General features: G+C 39.5%; 1 protein-coding gene across 4 annotated transcripts in view; it reads right to left on the bottom strand.

Moving 5' to 3' along the window:
* PIGK (phosphatidylinositol glycan anchor biosynthesis class K) overlaps positions 1-13,084 on the bottom strand; it is a 71,427-nt gene extending 58,343 nt beyond the window's left edge. For all 4 annotated transcript variants that reach the window (XR_015259263.1, XR_015259264.1, XM_086754005.1 and 1 more), the window contains exons 1-8: positions 12,952-13,084; positions 11,234-11,287; positions 8,433-8,524; positions 4,807-4,942; positions 3,416-3,527; positions 2,934-3,030; positions 2,464-2,581; positions 1,644-1,754 (exon numbers count right to left, since the gene is read on the bottom strand). Coding sequence is in view for 2 of the 4 variants with exons in the window: in XM_086754005.1 (XP_086610131.1) it covers positions 1,644-1,754; positions 2,464-2,581; positions 2,934-3,030; positions 3,416-3,527; positions 4,807-4,942; positions 8,433-8,524; positions 11,234-11,287; positions 12,952-13,044 (813 nt within the window). In the remaining 2 variants the exon portion in view is untranslated. The remainder of the gene's footprint in view (positions 1-1,643; positions 1,755-2,463; positions 2,582-2,933; positions 3,031-3,415; positions 3,528-4,806; positions 4,943-8,432; positions 8,525-11,233; positions 11,288-12,951) is intronic.
* Positions 13,085-16,059: the final 2,975 nt, after the last annotated feature.

Here is a 16,059-nt window from a genome sequence, read left to right as displayed (position 1 = left end):
CTAACTACATGTCATTTTGGAACTCTTAGATGAAGGCCTGAAAAAGCACAGACTCAAAACCAAAAGGTCACGTTTGCTGAAATACGTGCATATTATGACTCAGCACATGATCATCACAAATCATGATATACTCGGGTCCACTCTCTTCTCTTCTGAGAGCAACAATAAGCAGATTAACATATAAGATTACTTACATGATGTGAGAAATTTACCCACATGGGATAACTTCCCACAGCTCTTCCTGAGTATTTTTCATATAAGCAAAAAAACAAAAACGCAAGAGAGAATGTTTAGATATCTTCTCCAAAGAGGTAAACTGCTTGGCCAGCTAACAAATTTTCTATTCTTTTCACAACAATTGGATTAACACCTAGCTGGCTAAACCAGTTATCCCACCTCCCAGTTGGGGTCTTATACAGTAGAAACCATTGATCATTTCTGATTACTTTTTTTTTTTTATAACATTGATTCATTTTCTGGTTTACAGAAGAGAGTTCCAAGATGTTTGAATGAATCGGCTAGAAGAAAAAATCAATGAACAACTTGCATATTCTTCTTTAACAAGCTTTATTTTGAAGTCATCTGTATCGTGTGATCAGAAGGTATTAAATTACGGACAGAGATTCCATTCCCATAGTAGCAAAAGAATCTTGAATCTTAGTCACTGAATCAATTCTGCATCAACATACAATTTGTCAAGAATGTGCTGTTTAGAGTGAATTCTACTACACATCTAGCAGCCAGGCTAACACTATTCTCTGTAGACAGAGGGTGGCATTAAACTTTTGAGCAGCTGCTCCTCTTACAGAAGTTAATCAAAAGATAATGTGTTCTGTAAGTGCTGGCTCTTAGATCACTGACATCACATGTCAGCATTTACAGCTACAAGGCACCAGAGCATAATGTATTACTACAATGAAACCAGTATTGGAACAGGTATAAAGGGTTAATAGAGTAAATAAAATACGGTTACTTTTTACATCATCTCACCACTGTATGCATCTATCTGTTATAGAGGTATTTTCATAAATTTTGTCACAGATCATCTTAGTTTGGGGCCTTTTTTTCCTCCTGCCTCGTACCTGAAAGCTACAATTAATATTTAGCTAAGATAACATTAACTCCAAACACTGATGAATTTGGACATGTCTTGCTCTGGACTCTAACCAGATATACACAGAAATTAGTCTCTGCAGGCATTTGTGAGTGCACAGTTAGAGTTTTAACTGTTTAATCTTGCAAAATAATATCAATGGCTGCCTTTCCACATTTGCAAAGTGTCTGCTATCCGTTAAGCTGATTTTATAAGCTTCCTACTGTAATTTTTCACATGAAAATACTTCATTCTATTGAAATGAATATTTAATGAATATTTTATTCATTTTTCAATGAATTTTTTTTTTAATGGCTAATTTTGGTTACTTTTTTTCTGTAGCCAGCAACCACTTTCACACTGAGGACAATCCTTAAAGTGTTACGCTACAGCTACATTTAACAGCAAAAATGCCCATGGCCCCTAAGCTGCTTCTGAGAAAAACAGCAGGAGAATGAAAAGCATTTGGAGAACCCTACAGACAAAATAAATTTGTTTTGAAACTGTTAAAGTCATTAGCATATTCATGAACTGTGAGTATTCTACTTACCAGGTCATTCATATTTGTCTGGCTGGCTGGATGAATTTCTTCCAAAAACTCAAGTACATAGAAAGTGTATCTGTCCATAAGATGAACGCCAATCCCAAGATCAGGTTGATGCTTAAAAATAACATACAACAGTTTTTGGGCATTTGCAAGAGAGAACTCGGTATTTCAGAGAGGGAACAGAATGTAATAGCATGTTGCAAAAGTCGACAAGCTGAATAAGTTCATAGTCATTTTTCTAGACTATATCCAGGAAATCTCTACGTTTGCCAAAAAGCAGTGAACTCCCCCTCAATGGCCTAGTACAGATTTGTCATCTGCCCCAAGCTTCTTAGGACTTGGAAAACAGGGCTGGGAGAGACAGCTTATCTTACAGCACTGTGCGGGTTCAGGTAACCCTGACCTGCTGCCTTTGGTCTGGCTAGGATCTCTCTCCTATCAGCCCTTCTGTAATTCAGCAGGGATATAATTACAGCAGGTGAAAGGTAGTAAGTATTTTTGTTGTATAGCAAGTGTAAGAAGTCCTCGATTGAATATTCCCCACACGTATCTCTCAGTATTCTTCCTATACAGTTTCTTCCTATCCTAGGCAATGTTTGAATTGGCCAGCAAGCACAGAAATCCATTGTTAGCCTGGTTCTTTGGGACAGTGCACAAAAACAAGCAGGAAAAGTACACTTAAGTTTGTAAAAAACACACTTTGTAACTAAACATCTTACACAATCAGCAATTAGAAAGGAAATTTTTAGTTAAGTCAGTAGGATCTGTGCTGTTAACTCAGGTACTCTGAAAATTGTCTTCAGGATCACAAAAATCTACTTACTGATAAAGAATCTTCTCCAACTTGGCTGCTAGCCAAAGCCATGATATTAGGTGAATAAAATCGTTCATACATGGATGCTCCTTGACAAGTATCAATAATGAACAGCAATTCATTGTACCTGGAAGAAATAAAACTGTCTCCTTACCTATCTCTCTTTAAATTGAAACAACATGTACATACTTTGGTTTTTAGTTACCAGGACAGTTGCTAGGATCCTAAGGAACAGAAGAGTTCACACTGATTAATTGAAAGACGCAATTTTAGTCAAAGCACTACATTTGAGCAGCTATAACTGCAGGAAGCTGAAAACAAAAATTAAAAAAAACCCTCTTCCTTCTGAATGCAAACATCCATGAAATTTTATGGACAACAGATAGTATCACTGCTGAATGTAAGCAAGGTCTACCTGTAAGACCTCAGGCATGTTCTTGAACAACGTATTTAACCTCTAAATAATGCTTTTTTCTTACCTTCTTTTCTGCCACATTTGTTCAAAGGCATCCGCAAGTTCTACATTTGTGATTTCTTCAGAATCTTGAAATTTCAGGAAACCATTTCCACCATGGCCTGACAGAAAAGTCAGAAGTCAGGCAAGTATGTAGGTTAAAGGAAAGGAAAAAAAAAAATATCAAAACACTAAACAAAACAAAAACAACACACACCAAAAAAAGGGCAAACAATTCTTTCTCCAAACAGACTCCAATAAAAGAAAATATTAGTACAGTAAGAACAGTAAACATACATCATCATACATCATTTAAACTAAAAACTATATTTGCTAAGTACTGCCTTACAAGTTTTTTCTTAATTAGTATGACATACTAAAAAAAAAAAATAAATAATAATAATTTCATTTTGTTTGTTTGGACTCCTGATGGGATTTCATGCTTTCAAACAGATCCATCCAACTCAACAACAATCATCAATAAATTGTACAGAAACCTGCAATTACCTGTCATATATATTAGAATATTGCTTCTGTCATCAGAAAGAAGACGTTTAGATCGTGGTGTGCTTGGCGGGATTCTTCCAGTTAATACACGCAAGAAATTTTCTACAGTAACCTATGAATAGAAGCATAAAGTAATTTTCTAAAGAGAAAAATAATAACTCTAGGCTGGGTTACGTCAATTAAATAATAGAACACTAAAATATGCAGTGCATCTAACCAGACATAATATTGCATGGTATAAACTGCATAAACAGACATTTTCTGTTTAAGGTAAACTGCAGGTTCACAATCACACAATACCTTTTATTTTATCCCACTAACATCAGCTTTATTAGATCCAATAAGTCTACTACCATTATACTTTCCAAATACGTTTTCATTGATCTGAAAATCTGTCAGCATATAGCTTTATTCTGCCAAAGCTGCTCACGTACTCACAAAATGCTCCCAGATTAGTGTGTGTTACCATGGAAAAACAGAAATTTAAATTCCCTCTGCAACTCCGGAAAGGAAAAACAAGATCAATTTTGGTTACTTAAGTCTGAGTGATCGGGTAAAACCCAGCTGGATGGTGATTGTAAAACATCCTATAAAATACCATTTCCTCTTCATGCAGGTGTACACAGCTCAAACCCTAGCAACAAATCCGTATTCAGGAAAAACCACGATAACAAGAACATATCTCTACTTCAGTGTTGTATCTTCACTTCTTATACAAAGCTTCATCAAAATAAAACATCTACTATATAGTTAAATATGCTCCTATAAACCTTCAGTAATTATTTACAGAACTAGTAAACCATGCAATCGATGTCCAGTTTAAGATCAGCTGGTAAAGACTGACTGAAGCAATATTACACAAAAATGAAAAGGGGACAAAATGCAGATTTCTATATAGTAATTACTCTGCAGTAATGATTAGGTTACAGCTTTTGTTTTATTTTGATAAAAGCATATGCTTAAGATTAGAAATCTCAGTAGGTCTCCCTAATAAATATTTCACATGCACACTAGAAGTTTCACAGTGGTGTTAAGCGTTTGGAAGACGAGACACTGACCGGTCATTTCCAATGATGAGAATTTTCAATAATATGTGTGTATTCTTAACACAGACAGGGAGTTTCATACCTTATTTCAACTGTGGAGATTCCATCATTTAAAATAACTAAATACACAATGTGTTTCTAGTGCAATAAACTTCAAATACAAAATCAAGTATCTAAAGCGGGGGGAGGAAGGGAGGTGCTTTAAACCTACCAGCTCATAACAAAAGCCCAGCCCAAAATCAGTAATGTGAAGGAAAAGACTTCCTTAGACTTCACAGCTGTCGTCTAAATCTTTAAACCAACACTAAAAACAAAGACCCAGTGATTTAATTGAAGTACAGTCACCTCATAGCTTCTGTAATCCACTTCCACATCATCTCCATAGACATTTAGCTCCATGTTTTTATGGCTAAACACAGTAGCTGGTTTGGGATTTCTGGGATTACATGCCATATCATCTGCTAGCATCAGGACAATGTGACTATGGAAAACAAGACAACAACATTTCAGTCGTTCTACTTTCACATAACAGTCAAACAGAAATCACAACACTGTCACATGATGACAATAATAGCTGATAACATTAATAAGACTCCTGGAATTGTAAGTGAACTGTGCTTAATTATACCCTATTTCCTTACTATGATAAAGATTATCCTCGCTATGATAAAGACGCCATGCATGGAAATGCAGATAGCTGTCATTTATCTACAGGATTAAGATAGGCCAAAGACAAGCAGGAGAGTAGTTGATGTTAGCAACTTTCTGACACAGACCTGCCTGGACCTAGGCTGGCAGAACTCCTTACAAAAGATCTGGAGATTTTTATTTGGCACTAAATCATTTCATGCAGCTCCATGGAAGAAATCCCAGCTTGTTTCCACCCTCTCAGACAGATCAATTAAAATCATTACGACAATTTTTAATTAAATTTGAGGAGCTCCAGAACATTTCCCAAACCATTATACTACATCTGATACACTACTGTATGATTATCTGTGTTAATGGAATTGTCCTGAAGAACACAAGTAGGCTGACACCAGACATTTTGCCTTTTTCATAGGACCAAGAAAAAAACCCCACCCAGCATTTCATAGTACCAAAGGGGGGGGGGGGGGGGGGGCGCGGCGGGAAGAAAAACAACAAACAAAAAAACCCCACAAAAAAAAAACCCCACCCACATAGCACATTATAAAGCAGTTCCAATTGCATGCAGCCAAAGCTGTATTTCACCTGGCAGGGTCAGGTTTGGGTTAAAATATGAAATAACAAGCAGTCACTGGAGACTGTTAGGACTAGGAAGAATGTGCCAAAGATGTCTGGAACAAGGTGAAGTCAGTGCTTTCTTTGGATAACTCTGTCTTGGATATAGTTTCTTCTGGACTGTAACCTTTGTGTTGTCCCAAACAATGCTTACAAAAGGAAAGCTCCATATTCTGCAAATAATACGGCTAATTCAGACTCTCAGGCACAGTTATAAATGAAACTGCTCTGCTATTTAAACACCATTCCTGAGCTTGTCATCATTCACCTATGTGCTCGCATGAGCGCTTTACGAGTAAAGCTATTCTTTATTAAGTGCTGATACACTCCACACACAAAAAAAAAAAAAAAAAAAAGGAAAAAGAGAGAGAGAAATGCTGCCCAAAAATATAAGCACAAATCCTCAAAAATAATCAAAGTAAATTATTTCAGTGGGAATAAAATGCTGGCATAAATATGAAGCTGTAATGAGAGAAGCCAAAGCAGGACAACTACAGAAGAGAAAAAAGACTTTTTTCTCCACATATGCACAGCAGTACAACACTATTTTTATAAGAGAGTATCATTAAAAAGGAATTAGTTGCAAGAAAGTGCTGGATACATGCCCTGCAAATTTCTGAGATAGTCAGGTGTACACTCATTTTTTTTGTATTACACTCAGAAGAGAATATTCCAGACTAAACCATCACTAGACCTACAGATTAACAATGAATTTTTGCTAGGAACGTATCTATAAAAGAATTAATAATCATACACCACTCGGTAAAAGGTTCTGCATAGTAGTAGCACAGACAGTTGAGCACAAACATACAAAGTCTGTATACTGTATGGCATTCTTAAAAGCATACGAAATATCCCACAATTAAACAGAACCACTGTGTACAAGCGTTTCATACACACAGCAAAAGAATCTAGGTGTTAATTTGCATGTTTATTGTTAAACCAAAGTGATCGAACCATGTATTATACTAATCCTATTTTCATGATGTAAAACTTACATTGCACAATGACTCCAGGAATCAAAAAGAATTTCTGGATAGTAGTTATTTATTCTTAAGATGTGATTGTGGAATTTTTTTTTTTTTAGTCTTATCAATATTTTGAATTAAGTTTTGCAGCAAAGAAAGAAACACAAGTAGAGAAAGAAGTTTGTCTAAGGGAGAAACCCACTCAAATCCATGTAAAAATTGCTGCAAATGGAAAAAAATGGTTTCGAGCTTTAATTCTTCTCCAATGTCTCACTCTTGACCTTAGTCTAAAGCATTGCTGGCTTTTTGAGATTAATTTCCACATCCTTTGGTATAGATAAGAAACTGATCATGGTACTGAAAAACAGAAACCTCCAGCCATGCTGTAGTTTTTGCAGTACTTCTAAAATTGCCATCTATTTTTACATTACGGTGCAAACAGATGGACGCAGAGAAGATGAAAGTCCTCAGGTAAGGGTAGAACTAGTGAAAGAATTTCTAAGGTAGTGCCTAGGGCACCTAGGCTTCAAAGACTATAACAGGAGAAAAGACAGATGCTTCTGAACAACGTGCAGGGGGAAAAAAAAAAAAAAAAAAAAAAGCCCTATTTCTGTGGCTTTCAGCCCACAGCGCTCAGGCAGTACGTTCCCTTGGATTTATAGCCCCCAAATGCTTCCAAAAACTAGGTTTCAACACCCTCTCCTTCAAAAACCGAGAAGTCACTCTCTCCTTTTTTAAAACAAACACAGGAAACAGGATGATACTGCCACTGGATTCACAGTCAAGTGGAAGGTAAGCGAGGACTCTAGGTACTACAGTTTTGGACTTGGACAAAATAATGCCATACAAACGTGCAGCAGAACACGCACTTTGCAATGATGAAGCGGGCCATTCCTCCTAGGCAGACACACTGGAAAAACTACCTGTCCTCTAAACATTAAAAACCAGGACCATCCGGATTTCCATAGGAGCCTATGGATACATATAGCCTATTATCCAATGGATGTCGGTGCCCAGAATTTGCTTCCAGAATTCTGGTACAAGTAAGCTGCATTTCAAAACAGCTGAATGGAACTGTGCCAGCATCCCTAGAAGTTGCAGTAGGAACACAACTAGAAGACACTTCAGAATAGTTTGTTCACCTTCCTAACCCTGTTGTCAAAGAAGGAATACTATTTTAACCATTGTGCTATCACAAAAAAAGCACAATTTGTACGTCCAAAGCTTCTGGTGTCTCTAAAAACATCATCCAAAAATGTATTTTTCAAGGCTACTTTCAATATGTAGGAGCTGCTTTGTTCAGGGCCTTTAGTTCAGAGGCACTCAGTGTAGTCACAGACGTGGAAGTCTTACATTTTAGTACAGTTAGGATTGCTAACTTACATCTCCACCCTGAAGGGAAATTAAAGTACAGCAAAAGCTGTATCTCAGAGTAGCGCTGTCATTCCTGAATGCATTTATCAAATTTTCACATTATACTTTCACCAATTTACTAAGTGGTACATTTTAGTGGCCAGAGAGCTCCTCATGTTTTTAACCTAATCAGCCTATTCCAACTGGAAGCTTTAATATATAACTTGTTGCTGAACAATATTGCTACACTTCGCAATACACTGATGTAATTACATCCTCCTTATCCCGTTAAAGTGGGAAGATAGATGTATTTTATACTGCTTCAGACAACAAGATAACTTTTAATAGCACATATGCAAGGAACTGTATTAACCAAGATTCTCTCACCTATCAGGAATGCCGAGCCTCTTGACACTTCTGTATACTGAAAGAGTATTTGCCACATGACGGTAATTAAACCAGAATCGAGATGTACACACCTTGAATTTTAAGGAAAAAAAAAAAACAAAACACAACAATATATTAAATAGTGTAAAAGGTAGAAATTGGCCTGACAGATTACATCAGAAGATAACAGGAGTATCAACAAATTACTAACAAATCAGAAAGAGCACAGCAACACCAAATGTCACAGTTTAGCTCCACTCAGCAGCTAAAATAGCACATAGTTGCTTGCTCACCCCCCACCTCCTCAGTGGAACAGAGAGGAGAATTGGGAAAGAAAGGCAAAACTCACGGGTTGGGATAAAACCCACAGTTTAACAGAATAGCAGAGAGAGACAAAATAGAGATGAAAAACAAAAACAATATATTTAAGCACATAATTTACAGTACCATAGCTCACAGGAGATCCTAATGCCCAGCTCCCTCCCCAGTAGCAAAAGCCACCCCTCAGCACCAGCCCCACTTTATCCACTGAGCATGGTGTCACATGGTGTGGAACAGCCCTTGGGCTCATTTGGGTAAAAGGATCCCAGCTGTTGGCTAATTAGTAACCCATCCCAGCTGTGTCCCCAGCCACAGGGCTCCAGTTCCCCTCCCAGCTCAGGTGAAAACGAACCCTATCCTAGCCAGAAGCAGGACACCAAGAAACTCCTGATATAATCTACATACATCTTTGTTGTACTAAAGCAACAAATACTGAAAATACAAGTTAAAAAAAAAGTTCTTAACATACTGACTCATAAAAAAGTTGCCATAATACCCAACTCAGGATAGAAAGTGGCACGTTAGGGAATAATTCAGCAACAGTAAGTGGATAAGCTAAATTATTTCATTTGCTGTCTCCATATCAAATAGAAGAAAAATCAAAGCAAGAGTTCTCATCTCAACAGCACATCTGTTCTGGGAGCATTCTTGCACAAAGCCATAAGTGAATTCATGTAGAAGCCACATACAAGGGAAAATACACCAAGGACATTTGCATTTAAGGAATCAAATATAATAAAGCAAGAACTAAGTGAGCTCTAACATCTGAATATAAATTCTCAAAGGAGTTCAGGTTCTACTGTTCTAACAGGCAAAGGGTTGGGGATCAGTCATTCCTGTACTTAAATTACTCCCTAAGTCAGACTTTACTTATCTGTCCTCAAAAACCTCAAACCAATGAGATTCCAAAAGAACTTCAGAGGCAATTTACTGTAGTTCCTTAATAGCATTATCATTGACCTTGTGTTTAACTTAAATTCACTACTTTTTGTTTGTTCTGCACCAAGAACAGCAATTCTTCTTTGGAGACAAATTTCCTTTGTTTTTACAAGACTTTCGAAGAGACAAAGGAAGAAGCATTTTAGAAGAGCTGACTTTAAAACCACAAAAAACAGGGAAACAGAAACAAGCATTTAAGAAAGTTTTTAAATTTTTCAGCTTTAGATGTACAGCTCCAAATGAAACAGAAACATCTTTAAGTAAATGTACGCTATGTAACATCTTATTCTCTAGCCTTTTCATAAAGAGAAACGATAACTTAAATAATAATAAAAATTCAGCCTGAAAGGATTCTCTTGATTCTCAATCACCCTGTCAGATAGGAATTTGAAAAAAAGCCCATGGGAATCAGTCCACGAGAACACACGCTACAAGATTTAAAGCTCTGAAAACTTACTGTGGCCAATCTAGCTGTGACATTTCAAGATATTATCATCTGCCCCTTTCCTCCATTACCTCCCTTACAACACAGTGGAAAAGGCATCTGTGCTTTAAATATAGCTATTCACACTGCAGCATATTAATTCAAATTACTGATGAGGTGGGATTGCAGTATGATCCCAGGCTTGAAGTTCCTGATAGCAGTAAAAACTCCCCCTATTTTACTGCTTTAAAAATTAGCAGCAATTGCTAAGAAGATTAATCATGAATTACTGAAAAAATACAACTAGTGGAGAATCTGTTGAGGACAGAAAGTATTGCTCCTTGGACCTAATTTTCCACTTTTTGTGTTTTTATGGGTACTAATAAAAGCAGCTATTTGTTAATAGTACTAAAGTAGTACTTGATGTTTTAACAGTTTCAAGTTCGTACATTTTAGAATTCAATTAATTACTGTTAATTTTCCTCTTATATTGCTCAATTTTAGTATCTGGAAGACAAACTGCTGCTACTGAGTAATTACAATAGTGTTCTGAAACAACTTAGCCATTAAGACCTGAATTGTGATTAAGAACCAATTGTGCAGCATGATTCAAAGCTAATAAAAGATTCATGGCAAAAAAAACCCCACCACCTAGGATATGAACAGTTGATCTAAATATTATGTTGCCTGAATGTTTTTTATTCTAAGCCCAAGTTAACAGATTGAGTAAGAACAAAAATCAGAAATAAATTGTATCTTTCTGGTCAAAGAGGTATACTTCTCTGATACCAGAATGACACCTTTGTTCAATATGCAGTATGGTAATATTGCTGTCAGAACTTTTGGTTTATGATTTCTGCCTTGTAGCTAGATGTTTTGAGTGCTTGAAATGCAGTCACATTGAAAACATAATTTTAGTATAGTGTAATAAATTTGCAGGCATAATTTCAAATTTCTTAAATTTGCAGGCATAATTTCAAATTTCTTAATTTCCAAGTCTTTATCTTTCAATTTCTTTCAAATGAACAGAATCCTTGAGCGACTGTAGCAATTACAGCTCCTAATAAAAAAAAAAAAGTCAACTTTATTGGAAGAAAAAAACACGGACCACACTTACCAAAACTGCCCAGTTATTTGTATGACCACTTCTAAAGAACTGTTCTGCTTGATCCTGAAAGATGGAGAAAATATTACATGTTTTTCAGCAATAAGAAAGAAATGACCACTCATACTTTTGTTTTTTTTTTTTTCCACAAAAGTATTCAATGCGTATGTTTACCACGCCTTAACACTGAATAAACCTTACAAAAGCTTCAAGAGATGTAGCTTTTCTTATTCTGCTTTGCACATTTCATGCAAGCTAATTGCTACAAATCTTTCTCTGAAACTTGCTAAATAACAAAGGAGAAAGAACTATTAGTCACTTTCAGCTTAGTGAAAACAAAAAGCCCACACATCTCTATTCCAAAGGACACTCCAAAAACAAAATAAAATTATTTATTGACCTATGGTTTCTTCCTTAATGAGAAAAGGGGCTTGGATTAATTTAGATTTTTATTGTTCCTTTCATCTTGTCAAAAGCAGGCAAGTGAATCTGCAATTTTAACCCATTTTAAATCCAAGGTGGTCACATTTATCTTCCACAATCAGGAGATGTGACAACAATCTTCTTTATAACCTGTGTTACCCACAGTTCCCACCATGTTTTGCAGAGGATAGGACCCTTTTTCTTTAACAGATAGCATAAGTCAGGACACTGAGCGGGGATAAGACTTCCCACAGGTAAGGGAACACGTCTGTCACAGGCCAAGATCCCGGACTCGGCTGATTCTCAGTCAGACTCTGTTACTCTCTGAGGGGTACTGGGCTGATGCCTGCGGTCTCACACAAAACACACAGTAACAGAGCAAGTGTTTGCTAAAATGTATGTAAAGCATACTATACTTCAAGAAGAAAACAATTTGCAGTTTAATTAGTAATCCAAAGACTAAAAATATTTCTGTTGGCTAATTTCTGTCCTGTTTTCAATTAATTTCGAGTATTATAATTTGTTAATAAAGCAGAATTCAAATGCAAACAACACTCCAGATGTAGTGTGGGCACTGTACAAACAGCATAATCACTGAAACATGAAGTTACTCCCACCTGAAAAGAAATACTAGCTCCTCCTGTGTGTAAACGTCTCACATCCAGGAGAAGGGCACAGGGCAACCAGGCCAGGGGAGCGGGCCCAGCGCCCCAGCCCGGTTTGTAACCGAAGGCGCGCTGTTCACACCTGACCTTGCCAGCAGGTGTCCGGAACAGGAACGCACAACACCCACCACCCAAAGTTACATCGCGCAGCCAAAGAGAAACCTGTAAGCCTGTAAAGGCCGGGGCGGGGGAAGGGGAGAGGGGTGGTGTTTAACCTTAAACAGCTTAAACAAGTCGAATGTGCTTCACAAGTCCCGTCGTCCCCGGGAACCACCGCACCCCAAGCCCCCAAACACCAAAGCCCCGGGGCCGGGCGGGCAGACCCCAGCAGCCCCGCACGTTACGCCCACGGGGCAGAGCGAGGCGGGGCCGGGGGAGGGCCGGTCCGCCCGCCCGCCCGCCCGATGAGGGTAGCGCGGCGCAGGTCACCGTGCGCTCCTGCGCCCCGGAGAGCCGCTTACGGACGGCACCCGCCGAAGCCCACAGAACCCTTCCCGGAGCGCCTCGGGGCAGCTCCACCGGCACGGCTCCAGGGGGGCGGCGGGCGCTGCCTGCAGAGAGGAGGGGATGGGGGAACGGACAGCATAGAGCCTGCGCCGCCCGCCCTCTCTCCCCGCCGGCCGTTCCCGTCAGCCTCCGTACCTGGACGCCGGTGGCGAGAGCTGCGCCGCAGCAACCCAGGAGCAGGGCTGCGGCAGCGCAGACCCAGCAGACGGCGGGCACCGGGACCGCCATCTTACCCCGCCTCCTCCGCAAGGCTCCGGTCGCCGCCGCTGCCGGAAGGGGGCAAGCGGCCTCTGCGCACGCTCCGTGCCGCCGTTCAGGGCGGGGAGCACTGCGGCCGCCTGCGTCCCTGCCACCGCACCGGCTGCCTCGCGTTCTCTCCCGGCGCGGTGGCTGTTAGGAGCCGCCAGGCACTTGGAGCGATAGTGCCCCTGCTCTGAGCCACGCCAGGCTCTTATCGGTCACGTATCAGAGCTCCCTGGGCCTTGCCAGCCCCTGGAGAGCTTGCTTTAAATTCGATTTTTACAGAGCTGCGGCAGTAATGGCAGCAGATCTCACCTTGAGCATAGGTGTTCGTTGTGGCTCCGACCTGAGGTGTAACGCAGCCCTGCCCTGACCGTGCCCATCCTGGGGACAGGTCCAGCTGGTGGCAGAACACACCGTGGCCTGGCATCTGGCCTTCAGCTTGGGAGGCTGCTGGGGCTGTAACAACAGACGTTTCTCTCGGCCTTCTACCAAAAATATGTGCAAATCACTGGGCTTTGCTGAAGTCACCATGAGGGCAGGGCAGGGTCCAAGGGTGGTCTCAGGCCTTGGTGGCTGCAGGGTAGAGCTGCCTTGGAGAGCTGGCAGAAGGACCACCTTTGGTGGGGAGGAGAGGGGGATCTGAAAGGAGATCTTTTGTCAAGATGCCTTGCTATAGCCTTGCCTTTGGCATATGCATCCCTCAGAGCTGATGAATCATCAGATTTTTATTTCAATCTATTGAATCACTTGGTATAATTCTTTTATTTCCACTAACTCATCCTGTCAACATCTTTGTTCAACTGCCTGATGCCTTCCGTTAGTGAAGATTCAGAATCTGCCCTGAACCATGGAAGCTATTTCCTGCTCCATGTACTTGTCATCAGTAATGACTTTCTCAGGCAGAAGCATATTTCCATGTATTGATGCTGGAATTTCAATAACATCACGTTTGCTGTTTGAAAGCATCACTGGTTTTCTCGATAAAAATAATCACCTGAGATGAGATCACCTTTTCTTTTTGTGCCTAAAGCTAATTAACTTACTCCCTTTCAGAGGCTACAGCTACCAGCTCCTGTCGTGCCTGAACGCGTCTCCCGTGTGAGCCTTTTATGAACCTGCTGAGAAGTGCTATGGGCATTTGTGTCCCTCAGTGCCTGCTTGTACACTGCACTGTTTATCTTCTTGCTCTAGAAAACTATGAATTTAAGACTAGGGCCAAGCTTAAGCTTTTTCCTTGCCTTTTCCAATGCTTCCACTTAGGTCTTTAATAATTTTCAGAGGTGTTCAAGATGTGTCAGTAATTCTAAAGGATGGACAGCTATATTTCAGAGCATGTACTCATGCAGTTTTATGAACTGATGAGTTGATTTCATGCACTTTGACTCGGATAGCTCCTCATTACCTTTCAGCTCCCATGTGGAGTTGGTCAGATAACATGACAGAAGGTCTCAACCTTTGACTGAACTTCTTTCTGTTAAGCTTAGTTCTTTGCTCTTTGCATGTGTTACAAATATCGATCCTTTGGCATTGTGTATTTTGCTCAACAGCTTTTCCCATAGAAATAACGTCATCAGCTGTATCCTGATGATACATCTTTGAACCAGGCATAAGTCCTCATGTTTGTACCAAATGATAAGTTAGGTCAAATGTTACCAAAAGGTAACAGTATTCCTGAGATGAGAAGTAATGAACATATTTTCTGTGACTAAAACTTAAAAACATCTTATTCACTTAAAACCTCCTGAATCTTCTGGAATTTGTATCACAGGTGACTTTAATTTTGTCATTCTCCTGAATGAAATACTTGAAAGAATAATTAACTTTTTAGTTTTAATAATGCTCTTTTATGGTCACTGTGTATTATTTGCTACATAGGAAAAAAAGAACATGGGGAAAAAAACCCCCTAAATTCATACCCTTGGAATGACGTAAACATAAGATATCACCTGTGGACTCTACAAGCAGACATCTGCTACTTGTACTGAGCAATTAAGAATGGTAGCAAATAATCTGTGCATGAAAAATCACTTGTAGGGGATGAGACATTTAAAATACTAGGTTTCATCAATATTCAGAATAGTTAAAGCACACCTGTGCAGTCATTATTGCTGCTGTTTCTCGTGGGTTATATGTAGTTGGTTCTGCAGTATACAGGAAGGTTTAGCTGGCTCTTGATGTAAAAGCATAGTTACAAACTCATCAATCTTGTGTCACCTGCTGTCTGCTGCAGCATGTGAGCAATGTTTGGATCAACTACAGTCACACTGCAGGTATTACTCTTTGACTGTAAGGTGTTCAGGTCATATTGCAGCCTTTCTATTACCGAAACAGCACTGAGTTAGGGCAAACTCAGTTTCACAAGCTTGTTGGAATATTCCAAAATAATGGCCATTATTCCCTCTGATTTATATGCCACCTAATACAGCGCATAGTTCACTTTTTTAGATCTGTTTCTGGTTTGCCTTCTGGATTCCCTTAGCCTGCTTGAATGTATTTTGTAATGGATGTATTTCTTCTTCTACTTCTGGCTTTCATTTCTTTACAGTCTCAGTCTTTCATAGGCTTTAGTATTCATCAGATGTGCAGGGGTGTGCCAGTGCTTCAGGCATTATTCCTGGAAGTGGTATAACTTCCCCCCTGCCCCCCCGCCCTCACTAGGAGTACCAAAAGCTTTGCCTTCATTTTTTTCCTCTTTATTCCCTTAGGCAGCTCTCAGTACAGACTTGGTGTTTGCTTCTGTGCCTGTACAGGTTTTGTCTAGGAATTAAGCTCTATGCTGTCTGCTTCTCTTTCCTCATTCTGCTTTGTTTTCATGCTAATCACAGTATTTTTCATGCTCCGAGCATCTTTAGCTTGACCTTTGCCTCAATGTTTCTTGTACCTCATGCTGAGTAATTAGGAAGGACACCAAATGTGTATCCCAAAATGACTTGTGATTAAAACAACTGTTTAAAAATCTGCTGTAACTGCAGCTGGTGTTCACATTGGTGCACATGTTGG

This window comes from Chlamydotis macqueenii, chromosome 8 (genome assembly GCF_036417535.1).
Source record: "Chlamydotis macqueenii isolate bChlMac1 chromosome 8, bChlMac1.mat, whole genome shotgun sequence".
In the NCBI taxonomy this organism is placed as follows: Eukaryota; Metazoa; Chordata; class Aves; order Otidiformes; family Otididae; genus Chlamydotis; species Chlamydotis macqueenii.
Note: the sequence above shows the minus strand (reverse complement) of the source record. Positions and strands in the feature narration are given on the sequence as shown.